General features: G+C 48.8%; 1 protein-coding gene across 9 annotated transcripts in view; it reads left to right on the forward strand.

Annotated features, from left to right (window-relative positions):
* The window catches only part of FNIP2 (folliculin interacting protein 2), a 115,810-nt gene that overhangs the window by 60,674 nt on the left and 27,208 nt on the right, over positions 1 to 27,928 (forward strand). For 7 of the 9 annotated variants that reach the window (XM_082391313.1, XM_082391306.1, XM_082391307.1 and 4 more), the window contains 11 exons: positions 2 to 130; positions 2,800 to 2,900; positions 3,889 to 3,960; positions 5,668 to 5,768; positions 5,940 to 6,029; positions 7,598 to 7,669; positions 12,457 to 12,586; positions 24,032 to 24,233; positions 24,532 to 24,620; positions 26,787 to 26,933; positions 27,052 to 27,221. In XM_082391313.1, the coding sequence (XP_082247439.1) occupies positions 2 to 130; positions 2,800 to 2,900; positions 3,889 to 3,960; positions 5,668 to 5,768; positions 5,940 to 6,029; positions 7,598 to 7,669; positions 12,457 to 12,586; positions 24,032 to 24,233; positions 24,532 to 24,620; positions 26,787 to 26,933; positions 27,052 to 27,221 (1,303 nt within the window). The remainder of the gene's footprint in view (position 1; positions 131 to 2,799; positions 2,901 to 3,888; positions 3,961 to 5,667; positions 5,769 to 5,939; positions 6,030 to 7,597; positions 7,670 to 12,456; positions 12,587 to 24,031; positions 24,234 to 24,531; positions 24,621 to 26,786; positions 26,934 to 27,051; positions 27,222 to 27,928) is intronic. The other 2 variants (XM_082391314.1, XM_082391308.1) reach the window with 1 other exon arrangement.

Consider the following 27,928-nt stretch of genomic DNA (forward strand, 5'->3'; position numbering starts at 1 on the left):
GAAAACGGAGGACGTCCCCGCGAAAACGCCAGCCAGGTGCTGTCAAGGAGGTGGCAGCGGCAGCCTCTCTTCCCACGGCTCTTCCGGGGGATCTTTACCGCATGCCAAGGAGCAGCTTCCAAAGTACCAGGTACAACCACCCTTGCGTGCGGAATACCCCGTAGGCCGAAGCCACTTACTGTCATTTCTCCTCGGGGATAATGGCTGCTCGAGGGCCCCGTCCCTGGGATAGGAGACTAAGTATCCAGAACCCTTCTCAGTGCTCTGTGATGGGCCTCTATGGGAAAAGAATCTAAAAAAAGAGGGGATATGTGTATAGGTGTAGCTGATTCACTTTGCCGTACAGCAGAAACTAACACAACATTGTACATCAACTCTACTCCAATAAAAATAAAACAAACAAACAAAAACCCCCTGAAAACGTGCTCTTAGGCGTTTCAGGCCAGGGCTGTGCTCACACTTCGGCTTTGTCTCTTGATAAAAACTACAGTGGGGCAGCGGTGACCCAGTGTAACACACACCGAGTGAAGAGAAATCCTGCGAAGGGGGTAAACCCTCCTGTTTTGCTTCATTGGTGGTCAGGACCAGAACCAGATTAACGCATGTGTGTTTTCCAGTTTTTTTCTAAGAGCTCTGAGGGTTCTGGGGATGAATACCGTCATCCTGAGAAAATAGCACTTGCCAGTAGAAGGAAGGAAGCCTCGTATAGGAGCAGATGGAAAGGCAAGACCTGACTTGAGTGTGAAGTGTGAAGGGCTGGTATATTGAGAAATATTGGCCAGCTGGGCACGAGGAAAGAGGTTTCATAAATACCGAATAGCAGAAGGGTACTACTTGATGGAGGATATACCAGTGTTTGTTTTTATTTTGGGAGCTATGAGGAATTTTGTCTACCGTGTTGCTGGCACAGCAAAGCCAGGGAGGTTACCAGCAGCCACAGGTGTATAGCACGTCGTTCGTTTCACGGTCGGGATCTCTGCTGTGCGTCTGCCCTTATTCCACAGAGCTGCCGGCTCTCAAAGCAGTATGTGGTCACAACAGCATAGAGTGAAATTTTCAACGAGTTGAGAATCACAGTTGGCATGTGGACCTTGTACCCCAAGAAAAAGCAGCTTCAGAAATGGAGGTGGTGGGTGGAAGTTATTCATAACGAATGTGAAAGCCTGTGAGTTTCTGTCTGCAGGAAGCGAGAAGAGGTTGGTGGGAGGCTCGCTAAATCAGGGGGATAGATGTCTGTTCCTCTTTCCCCCTTTGCGAGCAGGTGTAAGTAGGTGTGCATATGTGTGTCTGTGTGTGTGGATATATACGTGTATGTGTGTGGATTTGGAGTTGCAAGGCTGATTGCCATGGTTTTGCTTGGGTAGAAAGCGAGGCAGCAGAGAGTCTGCCTGGTGGCCTGGGTCACAGGAGATGGGGGTATGGTTTCGGTCAGGCCGTGCCGGTGTCGTGCGCACTGGTTTGGTTGACGCTCACATCCATCCTCAGCATGTGTCACCACCGCTTACAGTGGGAGCTGAGCATCCTGTATCCAAACGCATGCACCTGTGTGTCATCATATGTTCATAATACGCACAGTGTTACGTCATGTGAGTGAGGGCGTTTGGCTTCCAGCCGCCTGAGCTCCAGGGGAGTCCGGGCCCCGAGATGAAGGTATGGGGGTTCCCGTCGGAAATAACCGGAATCACAGCGGCAGTTGAGAACGCAGACAGTGATAGGAGGGCCCTCTGAGGAACAACCCTGTCCAAGGGATAACTTGGGGAGGTAGAGATTTAAAAGGGAGAGCAGGATGTGAGGGCGATCTGGCTGCGACATCTGTCACCCCATTGATCGCCAGGGTTGATTCGGCCGATCGGGCTGGCTAGGCGGGTGTTCCCCTTCCTCCCTCACCATTCCAGGTGCGTCCCTGCGCGCTCGGTCGGAGAGGATGTCCTTCCCCAATAGAGGAGGACCGTTCTTCGGTCAAGGGTATACGAGTAGCTGCGCTCCCCTGCTAGAACCTCCAGACAAGCTCTCAAGGTCCATTTGTAGGAGATCGTAGGGTAGTCGAGCTTCCAAGACTCCAGACACATCCAAATGAGGCGCTGCACGTGGCAGTCTGCCTTTCTAAAAAAAGTAAAAAGTAATTTAAAAAATATAAAAAGGAGAGCAATTATGTGCATCAGATACCGTGAGACGTTTAATAAAGCAAACTGGGAAGCGCCCATTGGCTGTGACAGGAGCCGTTTGAATAGAGGGGGATGGGGGAAGGTGCCGTCCCCCCTCTGCGGTGACAAAGGGGACGCCGAAGACTGGTCAGAAGCTAAAGGGTCAAAAAATGTTTAAATGTTTCAAACTTTGGGGTGACCAGACTGTCCGTTATCTTTTGGACCCACGAAACCCTGCCCACACCGATGGGCATTTTTGTTCCACGCTGTTGATTTTGGTTGGATAACCCTGAGCTATATTTCATTTCAGGATGTGTTCTTAGTATCAAGAGGAGTTACTCTGCCTCTTCCATCACTTGATCTTTCTATTTAGACTTTGTAAATGGAGACGATGAAAGTCGTTGTTTCTCATAACCAGATTAAAAATGAACCCTGGTGAAGCGCTTGCATCCTGTACGAGGATATAGTGTATAAAGAAGAAATCGTGAACATCAGTGATAATTCGGGGAAAAAAGTAGGCAGTCACCATTGTAGATTAAGACTGTAAAATGCTCAGTTGCTGCTTTGAGAAATGGTTCTAGTTACCAACAAAATTTCACATTGTTTTCTATCGTGTTGTACTCGACACGATTTTGGTTTCTTGCACGTCTGGTAGTACACGCGACCCGCCTCTGATGTCAACATGCTTGGGGAGATGATGTTCGGCTCGGTCGCCATGAGCTACAAAGGCTCCACCCTGAAGATTCACTACATACGGTGAGTTCGGGCCACTGCTTGTGAGACGTGGCTTGGGAAAGATGACTCCATTCAAACATGCGCAAAAAAGTTATGCAGTAAAATAATAATCTAAACTTTGTCACCTCATATTTGCTAGCATTTGATATCTTTTATATATCTTTAACAGTTAGAATAGTCTGACATTTTCTACATCACTCTGACCTTGAATCAGCTTAGCAGGACAAAATCCTAAGCTTTAACTAAGTACTGTAAGTGAAAAATGCATACCAAAGCATTTTGAATATCTGCTAGCTTAGTAATAGCAATACTTTTAATCAGAGTTATTCAAATATTTTAAGTTTAAAGTTTCAAATTTTCACAAATTTTCCATTTTCAGATTAAAATTTGTCATGGTTTTTTCTTGTATTGAGATACATATTTTTTCCTATTTTTTTAAATCATTGAACGCCTGCCGAGTTTTATTTTTGTTTCTAGGGAATGGTGTCTAGAATGAACGTTTCTGCAAAAAGCAGAATGTGACGACATTAAAGAACACGTTCCTTATCTGCATGTCAGAATAGAATTTAACTCGCTGGAGGCACAGGCTATACGATGTGTGAAAGGAAGCCTTTTCCCAATCCTGCGCTTATAACCTTCTATCTGTTCATCTGTGCCACGTGGCAGGTGAAAAATGTAACCTGAGAAAAAAACGAACTTCTGCTTTGCAATATTTCTGCTAAGCCAAGTTTGTTCATCTGAAATATTTGCTCCCAAGGAAAATGGCCCCGGCAATGTCTCCATAGCTCTCTCTCAGGGTTTTAACATTCTTGGGATTTTAAAATGATAAAATTAGAAAAAAATCTAGACACCCCACTGATACAGTGATTTGAAAAATGCACGTCTCATTTTCTGTAAAATAAGATATAGCAATGAATAAAAGCTTCAGAGAAAGTTAAAAAAAAAAAAAAAAAAAAAAACAAAAACCCATGCATCTCTCCCTCTTCTGTCCCTTTGTTTTTTTCTCCAGTTCTCCACCACAGCTGATGGTTAGTAAAGTCTTCTCCGCCAGAATGGGCAGCTTCTGTGGGAGTACAAATAAGTAAGTGCGGGATTTTCCCCCTCCCCTCCCCATCCCCGCAATTTTCCACGTGGCTGTTTCTGGATAGAGTCGTTCTTCGAGGGCCATAAGGCTTTTCGAGGTGAGAAGCAGGATGAGTCCACATTAACAAAGGGGTTTTCAAGGTGGCCTTTGTCCAATGCATAGTGAGTATGAAAAGGCCTTGGACCTTATCAGGTGGCCTTGAAGACAAGGGATGGTCTACATACATATATTGGGGGTCTTCACCTGTTAACCCACTCTGTTCCTACTGCCAGTCACCTCGTTCTCATTCCCTGGAAAATGAAAAGTGAAGGGGAAAAGGATAGTATTTCATCTTATAAAAAAAAAAATCTCGGGAATTCCCTGGCGGTCCAGTGGTTTAAGACTCCAGGCTTCCACTGCCGAGGCCCGGGTTCGATCCCTGGTCGGGGAACTAAGATCCCACACGTGGCACGGCCAAAACCAAAACAAAAGCAAAACAAAACTAAACCAAAAAATCTCACCTGTCAGCCTGCTCGTTTATTTATTTCTGAAGGAATGAGGCACAGGGTGAGTTTCCCAAGCTGAGAGGCACCTGAATGGCAGGAGGGATCATCTGTCGGAGCCATCCGTGTAACCCCTGTGGTCCGTGGGGACTCAGGCTAGGCAATATTTTGATTTTCACTCCCGAGTTTTTTTCCCCCTCTTAATTTTACACTTCTGTGTAGACAGAGAATACTTAAATGTCTAACTTAATTCTTACTGTGGCCCAATTGTTCGTATATTTTGAATTTTTCAAGCAGAAATATTTCATATACTTCTTTTTTGAATAAAACAACAGAACATTTATTACACTTGGGTAAGTTTAGAAGAAATGTTTATTGTAAATTAAAGGGGTATTCTTAGGGGTCAAATGAAGGCTGTTATTTTTTACAATCCTAGGAAATTAAAAGTACGTTCCTCTGCAAATTTGGGTACCTTTGAGTAAGTCTGCTTACTTTTCAACAGAATAATGAATTTACTTTTTTGAGCATTTAACGCTGGATTGTCATGACTTAAGCCAGTATGGGAATTGATATTTATTTCTTTGTGAGGTATTATTTTTCTGACCCTTGATATTACCTGAACATTTATTATACTAACTCCCTCTAATAAAATATCAAGCTCAGATTAAAGTAAAAATTATTTTGGCTTCATTATGCTATATTATCCTCGAAATCTTTATTTCATTTGTTAACACATACAATAAATTATTAAAAGCTGCTTCTCTCACGTGTGTTTATGAGTAATTCTAACATTTAAGAAGTTGTGAAATCAAACTCTCCTGTAAGAATCATAATTTCTGTTATATGCTCCTCCTGAAAAAGGTTGCTGAATTGCTCATGAATGTTAACTAGGAGTTAAAATGAATTGCATTTTGAGGGCTTATGTAAAATTACCCTTGAAATGAATAGCCACAGCCTAGGTGTCAGTCCCCAGAGGAAGATTTTAGAATTCGGTGTCCCTCATTACATAATACTGTGACATTGTTTGGAATGTGTCATTTAGTTTTATAGGTTGAACTACCTCCCAAAGCCTCTCTTGTCTCTTCCCGCAACAAATTCCCCTGAAGTTTAAGTCTCTTCGGTAGACGTGAGACTTTATTAACAGTTGTCTGTTAGCAGACAGCCTTGTTCGTCCCTTGATGTTTTTCTCCTCTCTCTCCCTTCCTTCCCTCTCTGGACTTAGCTTGCAAGACAGCTTCGAATACATCAACCAAGATCCTAACCTGGGGAAACTGAACACAAATCAGAATACCCTGGGTCCCTGTCGTACTGCAAGTAACCTAGGTAAACTCCGCCACGTAAGCGGGGGCTTGCCCTCCGGGTCCCGCCGTCGTGGGTGTGCGTTTTGCTTTCTTTGGGTTTGTGGTGTTGTTTTGTTTGGGCATTATCTTTAATCTGTGTTTCTTTCTGTGTGTGTACTTTGCCCCCCGCCCCCCCCGTGTGTCCCCGCCCCAGGTGTGCTGAAGGGATGCGGCAGCGAGCCGCCCCCGGGGGCGGCCGAAGGAGGACCGCTCCGGCTCAGCCGCAGCGCCTCTTCCTTCGCAGGTTGGTGTGGAGCGCTGAGCACGGGGCGACCCCCACACGTTAGTAAATCGCGGGCAGGTTCTTAGAAACAAATCTGTTGGGCGCCTCTCTAGAAATCCAAGGGGCTCGTGAGATGTTTCGTTCCAAATGCTGCCGAGCGCCTGGCGTTCTGAAACCTCCACCCCAGAACCCCTGTTGGAAACGTCTCTGCTCATGCCCCCGCGGCGTAAGCCAATTTGGATCTGAAATGAGCCCTTCGTGTTTCTAAGAGGATAACATCTTCCCATTTTCCTCGGCCTCTTCCGCTGCCGTGAACTGTTTCTCTTTGCCGTGGTATCTTTGATCCATTTTTCACCTGCACCCTTACCTGCACTGTGTCTTCAAAAGTCCCCCTAACAAGAGCATGGAAGACCGGCCTCTCCCTGTCTCTGTCCGTAGCATTGAAGTAGCTCAAATGTACTTTCCAGCTTCTTCACAGGTGTAGGCACCTCCATCTCTGGGTAGGTACGTTCTGAGACCGGCCCGGCCTTCTAGCCCAGGCTGTCGACTGTCTGCCGCAGGCTGGCGTGATTAACTAGCGTGGGAGCCCTCATCGCGAACATTAGGGGTTGTGTTTACCGCAGACGGTGTTCTGCATTCTGTTTTTCACCGTAGCCAAAATATGCTAGGCACCCTAGTTAACTGACTGACGCCCTCCTGCCTACTTCCGGTGAGGATAACATATTTATATAGTCTCGTTAAAATTGTGAAAATTAACACGCTTCACAAAATAGCTGGCAAGTGTAATAATCAGGCAGAGCAGCGGGCTTCTCGTGCACCGTAAAGCTTACGGTAGCGACATGTGAGCTACTGTGTAGCTCAACAAGTACACAGTTGAGACCAACGTGAAGCATTCCTAGAAGTCTGCAGTCCTTTAGAGTGTTTTCTTAGCAGCTCTACAGTAGTATTGTGTACGGGTGTGTACGGAAAAGAGGCAGAGGAAGAGATATTTGAAAGTGAATATAAGTGTTTCTATCTGCCAAGAGAGGGGTTATAAAACACAGAAGGGTTTTTTAAATTCCTGAAACGGTTTTCAAGCCTTTCTCTTCTCGAGGTTGCCTGTAGTTACTACTGAAACTGATTATAAAGCATTGTGAAAGCACTTAATATTTTGCAGTATTTCAGTGCATTGAAACCACTGAAAATACTTGAATGCTATTTAACCGCTACTCACGAGGGAAACGGCTGAAAGTACTGAAAACACTTGAATGCTATTTAACCGCTACTCACGAGGGAAACGGCTGAAAGTATCTGCTCGAGGACGCCGGCTCGTCCGTCGCACGAAGTGTCCTCACAGCTGCAGGCTCGGCTTCTTTTAGAGGCGAGCGTCCCTCGGAAGAGCCTCTGCAGAGCTGCCGGGGGCCAGGCACGGGCAGGGCGCCGCTGGCCTCTGCCCGCGCCTTCGCGCGTCTCTCCTGAACCGCATTCTGCTTTCCCAGCCCTCCCTGTGCGCGCTGGTGCGGTCACCGCAGCAGTCGCAAAGCGGGTGCAGGCGGTCGGAGCGGCCCGCCTCTGCGAGCCCCGTGACCCGGTCTCCTTGCTTCCTGCAGTGCACAGCACGCCGGTGGACATGCCAAGCAGAGGGCAGAGCGAAGACAGGGACAGCGGCATCGCCCGCTCAGGTACGTGCTTCCCTCTGGCCGGCGGCGCCCGTGGGGCGAGCCCTCGGAGGCGTGGGCGGGACGCGCACCGGGCCGGCTCCCGCGAGCCGAGCGTACGTCGGGCAGCGCCCCGCTGGAAAGAGGGGAGCCTCCCTGAGCCAGTGGCCCCGGGACCGGCTGAGTCCTGAGCGTCCAACCCGGGGAAGGATAGTGTCCCCGGGAACCCCTCTGGCTGTGACCACGGGGGCTGCCCGCCGACCTGCTCGCTCTTTCTTCTGTCCTGGAGTCGTGATGCGCCAGATTTTGTCTCCTGTACCCCTCCTCTCCTCATGTCACGTTGTGACTGACCGGGGTTCTGGGCCTCCTTGATCAATAGAAATTGACTAGGGGCCAGAGGAGAAACTGAGGCAAGGCTGTCCTGGGGCCCCTGGTGCAGCACGAGGGAAGGAGAACAAAGGACAGGTTCCCTTGCCGGCTGGCTCCCTGGCGGGGGGGCAAGCTGGTTCCTTATAAGGGGTGAGGGCAGGGGTGTGTCCAGGGCTGGGGTCGGAGGGGCGGCTTAGGTGGTCTGCCCGCCCCTTAGGTGGTGCTGAGTGCAGGCGGCGTGTGCAGCTCCCTGCTTCTTTTGCTCCCGGCTCCTCAGAAGTGGCGGTTGGGTTTTTGGTCTCTTTGTATCTTTTGTCCATAATGTGCCCCAACTGCGCCTGCACCCAGTTATTTTTAGTTCCTTATAGTTTCTTTGTATCTGTGGGTGGAGGAGAGGTGGGTCCAGGTGCCAGCCCTGCAGCAGAGGGTCCCAGGTCCCAGCCTGTTCATTCCAACTCTGAATTGCTCCCAAGACGAGTGTCCCTCGCCCTTTGAGAAGCGGGACAGTTGAGGGCCGCGTTTGTACTGAAGTGAAAGGTCAGTAGCAGCCGGATCTGAACGCTTTCTCGGGAGGAGGGGGCAGACGTGAACCTGATGCAAATGTGAGCTCTGGCTTGTCGGCAGCTGGGCCCCTGAACCCGCCGTCTCTCCTTGGAGGCTCCCGCCCTCCTGTTGGGGGTCCGGGCAGATGGGGGGCTGCTGCTCCCCTTCCGTCCTGCGAGCTGCTCTGAAATCCTCGCGGCAGCCCTGGGAGGGTCGCCCTCCACCAAAGGCCGCTCGTGCCGCCCCCGGGGTCGCTTCCTCCGGCCTGCGCTCCGCACGTCGCCCGCACTGTGTGGCCCAGGGTCCTCGTCCCGGAGCAGGGCAGCGACTCCGGCTGTTTGACCTGCATTAGCAGCGGAAGATGGAGAGAACTTACAGGCGTCGTTTATTCCTGTTTTCTGTAATTTGTAACTTCCCGTCTGAAGAGTTGAGAGCTGGGGAAACGTCTTGAATAGATTTATCTTTCAGAACAGTTGCAGGTTTGCAGAGCAGGCGACGCGGCAGTAGGGAACTCCGGTGTAGCCTCCCTGTCGCTAACAGCTCAGCCCGTAAGGCGGGGCGGTTAGTTGTCACGTCCGTTTGGCTCTGCTCGGCTCTGGCAGTTCCTCAGGCTTTCTGCGTTTTGTGACGACCTTGACGGTCTCCAGAAGTAGCAGCCGGGTACTGCGTAGAACGCCAGCTGTCGGCATTTGTGTGATGCTTCGCCCGTGAGTGGACCGGGTTTTGGAAGAGAGGTCACGGAGGTTCGGTGACATTTTCATCGCCCCCGACCAAGGGCATGTGCTGTCAACGTAAGTTATGACCGCTGGTGGCGGCCTTGGTCACCTGGCTGGCACAGGGTCTGGCCGGCCTCTCCCCGTCTCCTGCGGGCAGGGCCCTGCGTCAGCTACTCGGAGCTCTGCTGCGTGGCCGGCTGTCCTCCTTCCTCATGCGTCCTGTCGTCAGTCGTTCATGTCAATATGGACTCAGAATGCTTACTTTACACTTCAGCTCACCCCACTACTGCTTTATTTTGTCACTCACGTGGCTCCAGCTTTGGCCACGGAAGCCGTGGAGTGCTTTCCATTGGCTCCTGTGTTTGTTTAACCTGTCCCACTCTGTGTGTGTGTGTGTGTGTGTGTGTGTGTGTGTGTAGCGCTTCCTCGCTTTCTGGCACTACAGGATGCTCCAGACGTGCCTCATATATGTCCTGCCCCATCCCTAGAATCAGTCGTGTCTCCATGTTGCCCTGTCCTTTCACTGGAGACGGAATTAGATCCCAGGGTCTGGACACCAGATGCGTGGGTTTGTGCCGGCTGTGTGTCTGCGTGTCTCTGGGCGTACTGCTGTCGGCGACGCCTGCACCTGTATTCAGTGACGCGTGAGTGCTACTGATTTCTCCGTTGCCCGCTCTCTGTGAGCCCGTGGACCGTCCCACCCTCCCCGCCCGGCTTATCTGCAAACCACCTCCGATGGCGGGACGCCGGCTCCCGGCCTGCCGAGCGTTCAGTGGATGGCTTCATTGCAGGGCACACACACAGCAGCGCCAGGGTGCTTACCCCACTGCTCCTGTGGGAAACGCCTTTGTGAAACGAGAGCGCAGGGCTTGTGTGCAGTTCCCCTGACCTTCCGTCCCCCAGACGTCACTCGTTGCCAAGGTTACCTAGGCCGGCACCTTTGGAGGTGGGGAATGTTTGCAGCTGTCAGTACCAGGCCAGCAGAAGCTCTGAAGTCACAGCTGACACCAGTTCATCTTCATGATGAACTGGCCGCATGACGGCTGCCCCAAAACTCTGAACACACAAGTCACATCTGAAGGGTGACTTAAGTGTCTTTTTTCCCCCGGTAGTTCAGTAAAGAAGTAAGTTTAGAAAAGCTTCTTTGTTTGTTTGGTTTTTGCTTTTTGAATCATCCTCTACAGAGAGGAGCTTGATCCGGGTGAGGAGTCTGAGAGCACACAGTACGGTTCCCCGGCAGAAAGACAAGACACCGAGGGTCTCTGTCGCCCTCCGCCAGCCCCTTCCCCGCACCTGCCTTCCGCCCGCGTCAGGGAGGAACGTCGTGGGTGCTGACCGTGTGCCCCTCGTGCGCCGTGTGCCCCGGGGGTGCCACGCGCTGTCTGGGTTGGCACTCCCGAGGGCCCTCTGTCGTAGGAGAGCTCAGTTACCGTGGTGGCTTCCACAGTTGGGCCAGTTTGCTACAGTCGAGGTGAAGGGAAGGAGTCGGCCGGGTAGCCCTGAGTCAGGCCGTGAAGCCACATTTGTTATATTTATTGAATAACAATCTTGTATCCCCGAGGCTGGCCAAGAAGAAGCTGATGTGCCCAGCATAAGAACTGGGCGAGAGACAGGGGACCCTGAAGATTTGGGACTAGGGAGTGAGGACCTTCTGGTCTTATAAGGGATTTTGAAAACTTGGGGGTGAGGCAGACATGTCTAATTAGGATTTTTTTTATTAAGTAGTATTGTGTGACTTTGAGGAAAAACTCTCTTCCATCTCCCTTCAAAATTCTCAGTAAAATTACCTACTCGCTGATATTTGAAACGGGGATTTGATTTTGGAGGTTTAAGTCCAGCCTCAAGGCTGAAACCAAGCCAGCCTCACCTGGTAACACTTCGGTGCAGAAATGCCGTACGCTCAGCCAACATTTGTAAATTGTCCGTTGTGTCTCAGGCGCTGTCCTGGGTACAAGGAATCACAGATGAATAAGGGCTCCTGGACACGTCTCCTGTGCGTGTTGACGGGCTCAGAAGAAAAGCATCTTGTGGGTGCTCGCGGCACGTCTGCGGTGGACAGAAGGAAGCCCGAGTTGTTCGTCTCCCCTCGTGGCTGGGCGTTCCCTGGTCTCACAGCCGTTCAGCTCTGTGGGATCCCTGTGCGCTGCGCAGCGCCGGGCACGTTGTAGACACTTGACTCGCAGCCAGGCAAGTCAAGGACTTCAGAACTCATGTCGGGGACTCAGCTTATTTCCATCTGCCTGTACAAGTGTGAATAAAAGTACGACGGTTCACGTGGAGAAGCTGCCTTCCGAGGGGTGCCCATGAGCATGGTATACTGCACTTCCTGAAGTCAGCCCGGTGCCCTGTGATCCGCCTGTGCAAGCGTCAGCCAGCCGACTGGCACATTCCACTCCCTTCTGCCCCCGACTGAGTAACATTTCCGTGTCCTGATTCCTCAACCCTGGGGGGTAAAGGGGAAAACATCTGTCTTCTCCCTCTGTTCTTCCAAACCCGTAGAGCTCCTCCAAGCAGCCGGGGTTTGAAAGAAGCCCTTTGCCTGCCTGACGGGGACCGGTGGGGCTGTGCGTCGGCCACACGCAGGGACGCGCCGTGACGGGGCAGGAGGCAGCAGAGAGGCTGAGGGCAGCCGAGTCGCCCGGGCAGAAAACACGTCTAGGACCAGATGTGCCACCTGCAGAGCCGAGGGGGTGGCGAGGGGCGGGAGCGGGAAGTGCCGTGTATCTGGAGGTGGCGGCGGGAGAGGGTGCTTTGCGGGGCAAGTCCCCTTCTGCCTGGATTTCACCTCGAAACACGGGGGGGACGAAGCAGTCACGGGGGGACACGCGCGTGAGTCGGCTCCGTGTGCGGCACCGGTTCCCGGGCAGCAGTTAGCAGTACTTCCGTGGACTCTTCGTTGTATCCGAGGTCTGCAGGCTGCCCTCTGATTGGATGAGTAATGTCTGTTACGTTTGGAACGTGGGGCTGGTGCCTGGTCACCGATGCCCTTGCCGTGTGGGCGACCCCTGTTCGTTTTAAAGGGTGTTTTCTTGGCTGTACCGCAGCCTTCGAGCGGCTCCCCCTGCTGGCTGTGGCCGGTAGAGCCTGAACGCTTAGGTCCCTGGGCTCGTATGGATGTTCTTCACGTCGGTGCACGTGGGCTCCTGGAGCCCAGCTCTCAACTTCCCGATCTTCTTCCCGCAGCCTCCCTGAGCAGCCTTCTCGTCACCCCCTTCCCGTCTCCAAGCTCCTCCACGTCCTCCTCCAGCAGTTACCAGCGCCGCTGGCTTCGGAGCCAGACCACGAGCTTGGAAAACGGCATCATTCCCAGGAGGTGAGCTGGGTTCCCCCGGCCGTGCAGGGCGCTGGGGCGGGCGGCCCGGGGATGCTGGCGGACGGCGCGCTCACCTGCTGTCGGCACAGACGGGCCGGAGCTTTCCGCTCGGCTTCAGCTCAGCCTGGAAGTTCACAGGTGAGAGGTTCCGGGAGAGACACTGGGACTACCTGGGTAGATTTGGCATTGATTTAAAGTGAGTGTGTGCTCTCTTTGCACTGGCTCCCTTCCAGGTGTAGCGTTTGTAAGTTAGAAGGCTGGAATAAATCTTTCCTTGGCTACGGTGACACCAGTGTGGTGGTCTTTGAAAATATATGAACTCAAGGAGGGTTTGTTTTTGGTGAAACAAATTCTTAAACAGTCAGCAGTCTGATTATGAATAGAGACAGCATCGAGATATTCTCTGCCTTCATTTCAGTTGGTTTTCAGATCTAAAGTTTAGTTATGTTGCAAAACGCACATTTTTGGCTTATGATGATATTACATCAGTACCTTCCTACCTCTTCTTCCTACAACCCAAAAACTTAAAAGGGAATTAAGATAGGTTGTAACTATTAAAAACCCACATGACAGTTGGTTGCCTCAGTAAGTGAATAGAGATCGGCATGTGTCAGCTCTGTGAAGGGGTAAAGAGTCGGCTGCAGGCCTGCATTTCAGGAGCTCGCAGAGACAATGCTCACATAAGCAGTGGTGTAAAGGAGCTAAGTGCTAAAGGCTCAGAGAGGCTGGGGGTGTGCGGCTCGGGGGAGGGACGCAGCCTTGTGGGAGGTCTTGGGGTTTGGGCAGCCTTCGTGAAGGGGGGGGTCCTGAAAGCACAGGCTGAGAAACTGGGGGGGCCAAGGCGTGTGCAGGGCATCAGGCTGCTGGCCCCCTTCTCCCAAAATTAACATCACGTGTTAGTTTTGTTTGTTTTTTAAAGAAACGTTATGTTCCAGGGCTTCAGGCATTTTCAGAGTAATCTATAAAATGAATGTAAGGCTTTTCCATTAAAAATATTTTACTTACAAAATATAATAGAAATAATAGTGATACGTGACTATTATCACAAAGTTATAAATCACTAAAATGTTTTGGTGTAATAGTTTTATATAATATAATCAATAGTAATACTTCACGCACTATCTTCATTCATCATAAGGTTTTCCTGGCTCACTTTTCTGCACATTCATTTGTTTAGGTCATCAAAATGTGTACGTCATTCGGCATCATTGAAAGCAGCATTAGTCACCCCTGGCAAATGCAAGATGACAAATAATTTTTCATAACTTTTTTATTTTGGGAAAGCTCTTTGTACACATTGCAGCTGTTACTGGAGCTTTATAGGTTATAACAACATTGAGATAAATTTGTAATAAACCTTAAAAATATAAATTCCGGGTTGTTTGGTCTGAGGTGATCCAGCCCTGGAGGCTACAGGCTCGCTCTTGGGGCTAATGGCAGACTCTGGGAGGGCTCACGCCGAGGAGCACTTCCAGAACTTCTGCTGCCAGAGTCCTTGTCCCTGCAGTGAGCCACAGCCACCCCCTGCCTCTGCAGGAGACCCCCCAACACCAGCAGCCGTGGGGCTGACAGGGTCTCAGTGCTCTGGCCAGGTGTCAGGCCTGAGCCTCTGAGGTGGGAGAGCCGAGTCCAGGACATGGGTCCACAAGAGACCTCCCAGCCCCACGTAATATCAGTGGGTGAGAGCTCTCCCAGAGATCTCCATCTCAACACTAAGACCCAGCTCCACTCAACGACCAGCAAGCTACAGTGCTGGACACCCGACGCCAAACAACTAGCAAGACAGGAACACAACCCCACCCATTAGCACAGAGGCTGCCTAAACTCATAATAAGTTCACAGACACCCCAAAACACACCACCAGACGCGATCCTGCCCGCCAGAAAGACAAGATCCAGCCTCATCCACCGGAACACAGGCACCAGTCCCCTCCACCAGGAAGCCTGCACAACCCACTGAACCAACCTTAGCCACTGGGGGGCAGACACCAAAAACTACAGGAACTACGAACCTGCAGCCTGCGAAAAGGAGACCCCAAACACAGTAAGTTAAGCAAAATGAGAAGACAGAGAAACACACAGCAGATGAAGGAGCAAAGTAAAAACCCACCAGACCAAACAAATGAAGAGGAAATAGGCAGTCTACCTAAAAAAGAATTCAGAGTAATGATAGTAAAGATGATCCAAAATCTTGGAAATAGAATGGAGAAAATGCAAGAAACGTTTAACAAGGACCTAGAAGAACTAAAGAGCAAACAAACAATGATGAACAACACAATAAATGAAATTAAAAATTCTCTAGAAGGAATCAATCGCAGAATAACTGAGGCAGAAGAACGGATAAGGGACCTGGAAGGTAAAATAGTGGAAATAACTACCGCAGAGCAGAAAAAAGAAAAAAGAATGAGAAGAAATGAGGACAGTCTCAGAGACCTCTGCAACAACATTAAACACCCCAACATTCGAATTATAGGGGTCCCAGAAGAAGAAGAGAAAAAGAAAGGGACTTAGAAAATGTTTGAAGAAATTATAGTTGAAAACTTCCCTAATATGGGAAAGGAAATAGTCAATCAAGTCCAGGAAGCACAGAGAGTCCCATACAGAATAAATCCAAGGAGAAACATGCCAAGACACATATTAATCAAACTGTCAAAAATTAAGTACAAAGAAAAAATATTAAAAGCAGCAAGGGAAAAACAACAAATAACACACAAGGGAATCCCCATAAGATTAACGGCTGATCTTTTCAGCAGAAACTCTGCAAAGCAGAAGGGAGTGGCAGGACGTACTTAAAGTGATGAAAGGGAAGAACCTACAACCAAGATTGCTCTACCCAGCAAGGATCTCATTCAGATTTGATGGAGAAATTAAAACCTTTACGGACAAGCAAAAGCTAAGAGAATTCAGCACCACCAAACCAGCTTTACAACAAATGGTAAAGGAACTTCTCTAGACAGGAAACACAAGAGAAGGAAAAGACCTACAATAACAAACCCCAAACAATTAAGAAAATGGTAATAGGAACATACATATCGATAACTACCTTAAATGTAAACAGATTAAATGCTCCAACCAAAACACATAGACAGGCTGAATGGATACAAAAACAAGACCTGTATACATGCTGTCTACAAGAGACCCACTTCAGACCTAGGGACACATGCAGACTGAAAGTGAGGGGATGGAAAAAGATATTCCATGCAAATGGAAATCAAAAGAAAGCTGGAGTAGCAATTCTCATATCAGACAAAGTAGACATTAAAACAAAGAGTATTACAAGAGACAAAGGACACTACATAATGATCAAGGGGTCAATCCAAGAAGAAGATATAACAATTGTAAATATGCGCCCAACATAGGAGCACCTCAGTACATAAGGCAAAGTCTAACAGCCATAAAAGGGGAAATCGACAGTAACACAATCGTAGTAGGGGACGTTAACACCCCACTTTCACCAATGGACAGATCAACAAAAATGAAAATAAATAAGGAAACACAAGCTTTAAATGATACATTAAACAAGATGGACTTAATTGGTATTTATAGGACATTCCATCCAAAAACAACAGAATACTTTTTCTTCTCAAGTGCTCATGGAACATTCTCCAGGATAGATCATATCTTGGGTCACAAATCAAGCCTTCGTAAATTTAAGAAAATCGAAATCATATCAAGTATCTTTTCTGACCACAACGCTATGAGACTAGATATCAATTACGGGAAAAAAACTGTAAAATATACAAACACATAGAGGCTAAACAATACGCTACTAAATAACCAAGAGATCACTGAAGAAATTAAAGAGGAAATCAAAAAATACCTAGAAACAAATGACAGTGAAAACATGACGACCCAAAACCTATGGGATGCAGCAGAAGCAGTTCTAAGAGGGAAGTTTATAGCAATACAATCCTACCTCAAGAAACAAGAAAAATCTTAAATAAACAATCTAACATTACACCTAAAGCAATTAGAGAAAGAAGAACAAAACCCCCAAAGTTACCAGAAGGAAAGAGGGTCATAAAGATCAGATCAGAAATAAATGAAAAAGAAATGAAGGAAACGATAGCAAAGATCAATAAAACTAAAAGCTGGTTCTTTGAGAAGATAAACAAAATTCATAAACCACTAGCCAGACTCATCAGGAAAAAAAGGGAGAAGACTGAAATCGATAGAATTAGAAATGAAATTAGAAATGAAAAGGGAGAAGTAACAACTGACACTGCAGAAATACAAAGGATCATGAGAGATAAATTACTACAAGCAACTATATGCCAATAAAATGGACAACCTGGAAGAAATGGACAAATTCTTAGAAAAGTACATCTTTCCAGGACTGAACCAGGAAGAAATAAAAAATATAAACAGACCAATCACAAGCACTGAAATTAAACTGTGATTAAAAATCTTCCAACAAACAAAAGCCCAGGACCAGATGGCTTCACAGGCAAATTCTATCAGACATTTACAGAAGAGCTAACACCTATCCTTCTCAAACTCTTCCAAAATATAGCAGAGGGAGGAACACTCGCAAACTCATTCTATGAGGCCACCATCACCCTGATACCAAAACCAGAGAAAGATACTACAAAAAAAGAAAATTACACACCAATATCACTGATGAACATAGATGCAAAAATCCTCAACAAAATACTAGCAAACAGAATCCAAAAGCACATTAAAAGGATCATACACCATCATCAAGTGGGGTTTATCCCAGGAATGCAAGGATCCTTCAATATATGCAAGTCAATCAATGTGATACACCATATTAACAGATGGAAGGAGAAAAACCATATGATCATCTCAATAGATGCAGAAAAAGCTTTTGACAAAATTCAACACTGATTTATGATAAAAAACTCTCCAGAAAGTGGGCATAGAGGGAACTTAACTCAACATAATAAAGGCCATATATGACAAACCCACAGCCAACATCATTCTCAATGGTGAAAAACTGAAACCATTTCCACTAAGATCAGGAACAAGACAAGGTTGCCCACTCTCACCACTATTATTCAACATAGTTTTGGAAGTGTTAGCCACAGCAATCAGAGAAGAAAAAGAAATAAAAGGAATCCAAATCGGAAAAGAAGAAGTAAAGCTGTCACTGTTTGCAGATGACATGATACTATACATAGGGAATCCTAAAGATGATACCAGAAAACTACTGGAGCTAATCAATGAATTTGGTAAAGTAGCAGGATACAAAATTAATGCACAGAAATCTCTTGCATTCCTAGACACTAATGATGAAAAATCTGAAAGAGAAATTAAGGAAGCACTCCAATTTACCACTGCAACAAAGAGAATAAAATACCTAGGAATAAACCTACCTAAGGAGACAAAAGACCTGTATGCAGAAAATTATAAGACACTGATGAAAGAAATTAGAGATGATACAAACAGATGGAGAGATATACCATGCTCTTGGATTGGAAGAATCAACATTGTGAAAATGACTCTACTACCCAAAGCAATCTACAGATTCAGTGCAATCCGTATCAAACTACCAATGGCATTTTTCACAGAACTAGAGCAAAAAGTTTCACAATATGTATGGAAAGACAAAAGACCCCAAAGAGCCAAAGCAATCTTGAGGAAGAAAAACGGAGCTGGAGGAATCAGGCTCCCTGACTTCAGACACTACTACAAAGCTACAGTAATCAAGACAGTATGGTACTGGCACAAAAACAGAAATATAGATCAATGGAACAGGATAGAAAGCCCAGAGATAAACCCACGCTCATATGGTCACCTTATCTTTGATAAAGGGGGCAAGAATATACAATGGAAAAAGACAGCCTGTTCAATAAGTGGTGCTGGAAAAACTGGACAGCTACATGGAAAAGAATGAAATTGGAACACTCCCTAACACCGTACACAAAAATAAACTCAATATGGATTAAAGACCTAAATGTAAGACCAGACACTATAAAACTCTTAGAGGAAAACATAAGCAGAACGCTATATGACATAAATCACAGCAAGATCCTTTTTGACCCACCTCCTAGAGAAATGGAAATAAAAACAAAAATAAACAAGTGGGACCTAATGAAACTTAAAAGCTTTTGCACAGCAAAGGAAACCATAAACAAGACGAAAAGACAACCCTCAGAATGGGAGAAAATATTTGCAAGTGACAAAGGATTAATCTTCAAAATATACAAGCAGCTCATGCAGCTCAATATCAAAAAAACAAACAACCCAATCCAAAAATGGGCAGAAGACCTAAACAGACATTTCTCCAAAGAAGAGATACAGATTGCCAACAAACACATGAAAGGATGCTCAACATCACTAATCATTAGAGAAATGCAAATCAAAACTACAATGAGGTATCACCTCACACCAGTCAGAATGGCCATCATCAAAAAGTCTACAAACAGGGCTTCCCTGGTGGTTCAGTGGTTAAGAATCTGCCTGCCAATGCAGGGGACACGGGTTTGAGCCCTGGTCTGGGAAGATCCCACGTGCCATGGCGCAACTAAGCCCGTGAGCCACAACTACTGAGCCTGCACGTCTGGAGCCTGTGCTCCACAACGGGAGAGGCCGCGACAGTGAGAGGCCTGCGCACCGGGATGAAGAGTGGTCCCCGCTCGCCACAACTGGAGAAAGCCCTCGCACAGAAACGAAGACCCAACACAACCAAAAATAAATTTTAAAAAAAAATCTACAAACAATAAATGCTGGAGAGGGTGTGGAGAAAAGGGAACCCTCTTGCACTGTTGGTGGGAATGTAAATTGATACAGCCACTATGTGGAACAGTATGGAGGTTCCTTAAAAAACTAAAAATAAAACTACCATGTGACCCAGCAATCCCACTACTGGGCATATACCCTGAGAAAACCATAATTCAGAAAGAGTCATGGACCAAAATGTTCACTGCAGCACTATTTACAATAGCCAGGACATGGAAGCAACCTAAGTGTCCATCGACAGATGAATGGATAAAGAAGATGTGGCACATATATACAATGGAATATTACTCAGCCATAAAAAGAAACGAAATTGAGTTATTTGTAGCGAGGTGGATGGACCTAGAGTCTGTCGTACAGAGTGAAGTAAGTCAGAAAGAGAAAAACAAGTACCGTATGCTAACACATATATATGGAATCTTAAAAAAAAAAAAAAAAGTTCTGAAGAACCTGGGGGCAGGACAGGAATAAATACGCAGACGTAGAGAATGGACCTGAGGACATGGGGAGTGGGAAGGGTAAGCTGGGACGAAGTGAGAGAGTGGCGTGGACATATATACACTGCCAAATGTAAAATAGATAGCTAGTGGGAAGCAGCCGCATAGCACAGGGACATTAGCTTGTTGCTGTGTGACCACCTAGAGGGGTGGAATAGGGAGGATGGGAGGGAGACGCAAGAGGGAGGAGATATGGGGATATATGTATACATACAGCTGATTCACTTTGTTATACAGCAGCATTGTAAAGCAATTAGACTGCAATAAAGATGTTAAAAAAAAAACGAAAAAAACATAAATTTCAGTACATCTGGATCAGACGATTCTTATGGAACAGTTTTGCTAAAGATTCAGGTCTTCACACACATCCATTTTAAGTCTGAATGGAATTTTAAATGTATCTTCATACACAGTTATTTTTATGTTTCCTCTGCCATTTCCTGTGACTTATGGAGGTCTTACAAGAAACTGGAAGTGTCTTCGTGGACTGCATATAATTCAGAATGCCTGTTTACGCATTGTGTCACTACATCGTCAATTATACGGAAAGTTAATTTTAAAATGGGCTGCATTATTAATCATTTCTTCTTCTGAAGCTTCATATGAAAGTTGTGGGTATTTTCTATCCAATGCAGCAATCTCTACATTCAATTTCTGTTTCTGTGCCTGTGGATATTTGCTTTGCAGTGTTGCTGCAGTTTTCAAAACGAGATATTAACAAACTCTGTAAAGAATTCTAATAAGTCCGTGATGCACTGTATTGCGTTGTGCACTGTCGGCTCTGACTCTGTGATAATTTACTGCCCTGGGCTCAGGACGAAGAGCTAAGTGTTGTGCGGCCTCCACAGGGGCGGGGCTCTGATGATGGACAGACGGGCTGCGTCCCCCGCGGTCCGGGCCTTGCCCCGGCCCTTCCCCCTCCCATGGCCGTGCCCTCTGCCGCCGCCGCCGCCGCCCATCTGGGCCCAGGCCCCAGCCTTGGGGCCTTGTGGCACCCCCTTGGTTCTGGACTCGTGGGCGTGTGCCTGACCCCCCGCCATCCCCCCCCACGACGTGCGCCCGGCCGCCTGGCGTCTGCACTGCCCACGCCCGTGCGTCATCACCCCATCAGACTTCACTTACAGAGCGCAAGTTAAAGGTGACACGGTTAAGAATCAAGGTAGCACCCGGAGAACGTCGCCGCGAGCCTGGGCCCTCCTGAGAGCAGCCCCGCAAGGCGGGGGGCGCAGGCTGTGAGCCGGTCCTGGGCTCGCCCTTGCCTGACGCCCAGGACGGAAGAGCCGCGGGCGCTCATCTTCGGTCACTGTGCCCGTGAAGACACTTAAGCTACTGGGGTCGCCGCCCGTCTCCCTCGTGGCAGGTGCGTGGGCGGGGAGTAGTTTCTGACGCTGGACCGGAGAACGCTGGGTACCAGGGATGCGATTGCCTCCGGCTTTGAAGTCACAGCACTCGGAGACCTCGCTCCTGAGAGAGTTCAAGGTGGCCAGGGAGGATCTTCACAGTCTTACGGTTGGTTGCTCGCTGACCCCCGTGCCCCGTGGGGAGCGTTGGCGACCGGCGGGTGGGGGAGTCGGCGGGGGCAGTTTACCCGCTGGCGCAGAGGTGCTGCCCGTGGAGGAGAGAAGCTGCGGATTCCCCGCTTAGTGCGGCTGGTGAAACCCTAAAGAAGCAGGTAGGACGTCCCAGAAAGGCTTTGGCCCGGAATTGTAAAATGAATAACCAGACAGAGTCGCTGACGAGATGTCCCTTGACCTGCAGACACGGTGATTTCATACGTTCCAACGTGACCCATAGATTCCGCCTAAATTCAGAGCTGACATAGCCAGTCCGACTGAGCAGTCCTGAGGCCAATTACAGGTCCCTGAGATGTACTTAAAGAGTCCCAGTTTTTGCTTTATTTAGGATCTTGAAGTATTTACAGTGTACGTAAATGCTCATTCACGTGTCAACAAAATTCTATTTGAAAAATCCAGTGTGTAGCGTGGTCTTCCCTTGACTTGAAGGCCTGTCGGCTGGTGTGATCGCTCCCGGCCCATCCCCCCAGTGGGTGGGTCAGACGTGGCGCCAGAGCCCCTGGTCATTCCCAGTGTCCGAGCAACGAGCGGGGCTGGCAGACAGAACCCCTGGGCTCTGACTCCGGCGTGGTCACTGAAAAGCTTTCTGTTCTGAAGCAAGTTGGTTAGTCGCTCTGCCCCGGTTTTCACATTTGCAGAATGGTCTGTGTGTCTTACCTGTTGCCTTGAGGGTAAAGCTTGGATGAAATATTTGTGTGCATACTTAAATTTTTTAAGACATTCTAAAACATGCTTTCATTGTAGATTGATCTTAAAAGTATATTTACAAATACCGCATGACCTGATTTATTCCAGTTTGCCTGGTTGATCCAAGACGACAGACTGAATGAAGCCCAGCTGCTTTAGAATTCAGCAGAGAGACATAGGGAAGCGAGTAAGAGCCATGCACGCTATTAAAGCTGCGGGTGTTTTTCAGAAATTCAGCAGCCAGCACCGTCCGCTGTGCTAGGTGCAGTTGGTTACTGTTTCTAGGGTGGAGCTGAAGCTGACACACATCTGCAGAGGGCTCAGTGGTCACTGCAATCTGATTATTAAGGACCACACTGGCCAAAGATGAGTGGACTGATGTAGTCATTTTACTTTTGCCAAAGGGGGGAAATAGGAGATAACGAAGAAGAAAGGGTTGTAAGAAAGAATTGGTGTAACATAAGCTCAGAATTTCCTCTACAGAATAGGAGTAAACTGGTGCAGAAAAACAAAGTTATAGGACGAGTACTTTGGAAAAGAAGAGGGAGCATTGTTTGAAATTAAGTAAAATGGTAAGAGCGCCTCGAGAATTTCTTTCTGGTGAGCAGATGATTAGTATCTAGGGATTTCTTGGAGAAAGCAATTGCTGGTTTATTTTAACGGGCAGCATTTACAAGAGCATCTGGAAACCGTGTCCTTCCCACGCCATGTCTGCCGGCGAGGACTTTTACTGATTTACCAGCCACACCTAAGTCTCCGGGATCTTGCTTAAAGTCGAGCAAAACAATGACGTATCCCTCTGAGGTTAGAGCAAGATGTCTTCTCCTTTCCTTTAAAAATAAGATAGCTTTCCTGACCATAAAACTTCTGATGTGTGTATGCTTTTAAAACGTGGGTATGTTGGAAATCACGGGAACATTACAGGCTGTGAGCAGAGCACCACAGAACAAGTTAAAGACCAAGAAGGAGACTGGCTGCCTCAGGCCCCGTGAGCAGACGTGACCGTTAGGGTGTAGTTTGTAGTAAAGGAGGTGGAAGAGGTGGTGTCCCAAGCTTGGTGACAGACAAGGCTGAACGGTGGAGCCCGTGAGAAAGAGAAGGCACCCTGCACGCCCACCATGTGCCAGGCTAGGCGCTTTCATTTGCAGTGTGATGTCCTTTGCTTTGGTGTCTTTGTAGGAAAAAACCAAACTAATTAAAAAATTTTTTTTCACTCTTGCGGTTAGCAGCTATGTGGTCACATGCTGGTTTTTCAGACTAGTTAAAGTAGAGACATGGATTGGCCGTATTTGTGAGGCTTACCCCTTACGACAAATTGCATACATATTCAGAGTTTATTGGCTTCTCTTGTCCTAGAAGCAGAGTCTCTGCAGAGAATCTTAAGTTGGTCGAGGATCTGACTGTAGCAAAAGAGAGGTGGGTCTTTCTGCCTGGGGGGGTTTCCCAGAGAGTGTCCTCAGTCGCATGGCTTAATCTCAGCATTTATAGGAGTAACTTCATCTAATGGTTTTAATAACCTTGGGAAAGTAAGCCTCAGCTACTAGTAAATGTCCACACGTGATGCCCGGGTCACACAGAATACCACAGAGGACCATCTCTCCTCAGGTGTTCTTATCCATCGGTATCTGTCAGTCAAAACAAAGGGCCTGTGTTTTGAGCCAACGGGTGCTTCACACCCCTTCCTAAACGCGGCCAATCTGCTGTAACATAGTCCAAGGGAAAAGGACTAAGAGTCTTACAAGAGGGCCTTTGAAATTACTTTCATTTCTCACTTAAGGTTCTTTTTGTGTTAGGCCAACACTGAGCGTCAAGCGGAGGTTTTCATTTTCACCACGGAGTCTGATGCGGGAGGACGGCCTGGCGGTAGACACGCTCTGAGTCAGGACCGCGTGCCCGGGTCGGCCGTCAGGGTGTCGCCCCGGCGTTACGGTCCGTCCTCGGTGTGGTTCACTGACGCAGGGTGTCTCCTCAAACCCCTCCTCCTTCCAGGTCAACGGATGAGACGTTCAGCTTGGCCGAAGAAACCTGCAGTTCCAACCCGGCCATAGTGCGGAGGAAGAAGATCGCCATAAGCCTCATCTTTTCCCTGTGCGAGAAGGAGGAGGCCCAGGGGAACTTCCAGGACTTCTTCTTTTCTCATTTCCCCCTGTTTGAGTCCCACATGAACAGGCTGAAGAGTGCGATCGAAAAGGTACTCAGAATGCAGTCTGTTGTCACGTGGGGCTGTGAGGGTGGAGGGGTCTCTGTACCGGATCACTTTCCCAGGGCACGTAGATTGGCTGCAGCAGTGGTAGGAAGTTCCCTAGGCACACGGATGTCAGGTACCGGATCCTGATTGCTTTGGGAAAGGGAATTACTGCCCCCGACGACTTCGGTCGTGACTAGCTTGAGCGTGGGCTATAACATCGTCTCTTATGAATAAAGCCCAGTAGATGGTTACGAAGGAATTTCTTCTCCGCGTAATGTGGCTTGTTTTCTTTCCACCGAAGGCCATGATCTCGTGCAGGAAGATAGCGGAGTCAAGTCTCCGTGTCCAGTTTTATGTCAGCCGTCTGATGGAAGCTCTGGGGGAGTTCAGGTAAACTGGCAAGGTTTGGCAAACGCAACAGGGGAAATTGGTGAGTAGCGGTAGCAGCGGCCGTGGATCTCGGGATGCGTGGAGACCACAGCTCGGGAATGTTGGCGGCTGGCAGTTTATAGTCATTTTAGCAGCTCCTTCCTTTGAAGCTAAGGCCCAGTGGAGCAAAAAGTTTAAGCCACCAGCACTGAGTAATCCTCACGACTGCCAGATAGACGGTCCCTGATGTGATTGTTCCTAACAGAGTGAATGGAGAAAACTAATATTCATACGTCTCATGTCACCTCCCAAAAGCCCTAAGAGTAAGCACTCTTAGCCCATTTTACAGATGTGGAAACTGGAGGTTGAGATGCTTGTCCACAGCATAAGTGGGGAGAGTATGCATGTCAGGGAGGTTACACTCCAGTTTGCCAGGACAGCCCTATGTACACCCGGTGTCCTCCCGTGGGTGTCCTGGTCAGGACATTAAATTGCATGGTCACCCTAGCGTGTCCTCCCTGTCAGTTCCTAACTGTTGATCTCTGTACCCTGGAGACCGGTTTTCTGGAGGTCTTGCCCCTCGTGTCTGGGCTGTAGCTGGGATCCACGGTCACCATGCTGAGTGGGGCTGTTGCAGTGCTTCTTAGGGCCAGTTTCTGGGTGCGGAATGGAATCGCACTTCAAAGCCGTCACGAGCTAATTAAGAGTCCAACCGTTCCTCTCTAGCCCAGGGATAAAAATGTTTACGATTCTTAGAATGTTAGAACGTTTTTGTGATGCTTAAGGTAGAGGCTGGTGAACTCTACTGCTGCTTGGAGACAAATCCCCAGCCAGCCTTAGTTGAACCCCGGGTTATGTGTAAAGTACTCAAGTAGCACGTTAGTCCTTATCTGGGGATCGTTCAGACCCAAGTCGCACATTTGAGAACTAGTGTGAAGCTGTGTGTTTCGATGGCAGTGTGGTGACTAGCGAACCTTCTGTGGTTTGTGTGGGCAGCGCCGGGCGGGCTGTGGTCAGGCTCGAAGCTGGCTTGTGCTGGAGGGTCTGGACACTCATTTAATAGAAGGTCCAGAATCTGAAAGGACAGGACCTGAGGCCTCACTGTGGATAGACGGGTCTCATCCTCACCTCAGCGACCTGCCGCTCCAGAAACAGCGACAGGATCACGTGTTAGCGTTTGGAAACCTTGGCGTCAGTAAGCGAAGCCCAGGTCCACGTAGCTGTCACTCGTCACTGCCGGCTGCTCAGCGGGTGCTCTGCCTTGTGCCAGGGCAGGATCCTGTGTGTCCCGGCTCTTTGATGCACACGGCCGGAAACTCAGGTCAGAACATGCCTCGTGTACCTCCATCCGGGAGGAGGCGGTGTCTCCTAGACGCAGAGGTGCCAGTGGAGATCCTAGGCTCGTTGGTGCGCTGCCTGGAAGGACCGCCGCGAGCCACGTGGCCTGGAGCAGAGTCCCTGGCACCCGGCGCGCTCACCCGGACCTTGTCATTCAGTGCGTGCGTGTCTCCCGCAAGGAACTCCTTTACGCCTCCAGTTTCCTAATCCGTAAAGTGACACGGCCAGACTCGTCACTTTCCCTGACAGCTTACAGTTCTAAGAATTTGATTCTGTTAGCCCGTGTAACAATCTAGTATATAATATGGTGAAGAAGAGCCATTTATGTTCTTCTTTCATCTAAAGTGAATAGGGCGCTTTGGTTCAAAGAACGAAAGCACTAACCAGAAATTGGGAGACTTGAGTTGCCTCTGGTCACATTTTCAGTCTAGCATGTTCTTTCTTTCTTCCTTTATTTTTTTCCTATGAAAATTGGCATAAATTCTGACACAAGGCATCGTGCAAATAAGTTTTTTTAAGGATGACTGTTTTATGTCAGTGGTTAGTATACCTTTCCTGTAAAGGGTCTCTGCCCCATGGCTGCTCAGCTTTGCTGTCGTGCAAACGCAGCGACAGATAACAGGGAGATGATTGAGCATGGCTGTGTGCCGATAAAACTTTATTTATAAAAAAAAGGTCAGATTTGGCCTGTGCATCGTGTCCTAGTTTACCCCACCTGTTTTATATTCTGCTTTGGATGCCTTAGGGGCTACTACCTAGATCCAGATGACTGTTTTCTTCTGGATTCCTTTACACAAAGATCATCCGCCGTGACATCTGTGACAGTTCCGTGTACCTTCTCTTCTGTAGAGGGACCATCTGGCGCTTGTACTCCGTCCCGAGGATAGCCGAGCCCGTGTGGCTGGCCATGACGTCCAGCACCTTGGAGAAGACGCAGCTGTGCCAGCGCTTCCTCAAGGAGTTTACGCTCCTGATAGAGCAGATCAACAAGAACCAGTAAGCAGCGGCGCTCTGGAGCCTTGAATGCCACTTCCGAGGCTGGTGTACGCGCCGTAGGCGACAGGCCTCTTCCTGCATTGACTCACCCCGTTGTGTCTTCTCCCGTTTCTCCAAGGTTTTTTGCTGCCTTGCTGACCGCAGTCTTAACCTACCACCTGGCCTGGGTGCCCACCGTCATGCCCGTTGACCACCCTCCCATCAGAGCCTTCTCCGAGAAACGCACCTCTCAGCTGGTCAACACGCTGGCCAAGACGCACCCGTACAACCCTCTCTGGGCGCAGCTGGGTCAGTACCGCGCGTGACCGTTCAGAGGCCATGTGGGACAGAATAGGAAAGACGGGGGCCTCTTCAGTTGCTATCCGCCATCCAGCCCGGCGATCCCCGGTTGTCGCTGGGCTGCAGGGAGCGGGGGACTGGCCCACGGATTCTGCCTGTAAAGCAGCCCCCGCCCTCCCCTCCCCCCCAACCCCAGAGCCTTGCTCTGCTCTTGAAAGCCGTGTCAGTCCGCAGCTGCTCCTCCAGTGGGGCTCCTTGACTTCGGCACCGTTGGCATTGGGGCCGGAAAATTCTTTGTTGGGTAGCGGGGAAGAGGACCGTCCCGTGCCTGGTCGGATGTTCAGCAGCGTCACTGGCCTCTGTTCACCAGCTGCCGGTGAAAACCCCTCTTCCAAAGTTGTGAGGATGACACATGCCTCCAGGCGATGCGGAATGTCCCCAGCGGGACAGGAGAGCCCCTGGCCGAGGACCACTGCCCTAGAGGGTGGACCGGATAGGAGGGAAGTCAGAGAGAAAAAGAGAGTAGCACGCTCTAGGTTGGCCGCCTTTTAAGTTTGAGCTGAGGTCAGAGCCCTTGTCTTTCTCTCCGTTGCCCCCTCAGCTGCTTCCTCCGAGCTTCGTGCTCAGGCCCGGCGCAGGGACCTGACGCGCCGCGTGGCTCCTCGTGCAGCGTGCGCTGGCGAGCCCGGGGCTCGGGGATGGGAGAGGCGCGCTCC

This window comes from Balaenoptera borealis (assembly GCF_965194805.1).
Source record: "Balaenoptera borealis genome assembly, chromosome: 4".
In the NCBI taxonomy this organism is placed as follows: Eukaryota; Metazoa; Chordata; class Mammalia; order Artiodactyla; family Balaenopteridae; genus Balaenoptera; species Balaenoptera borealis.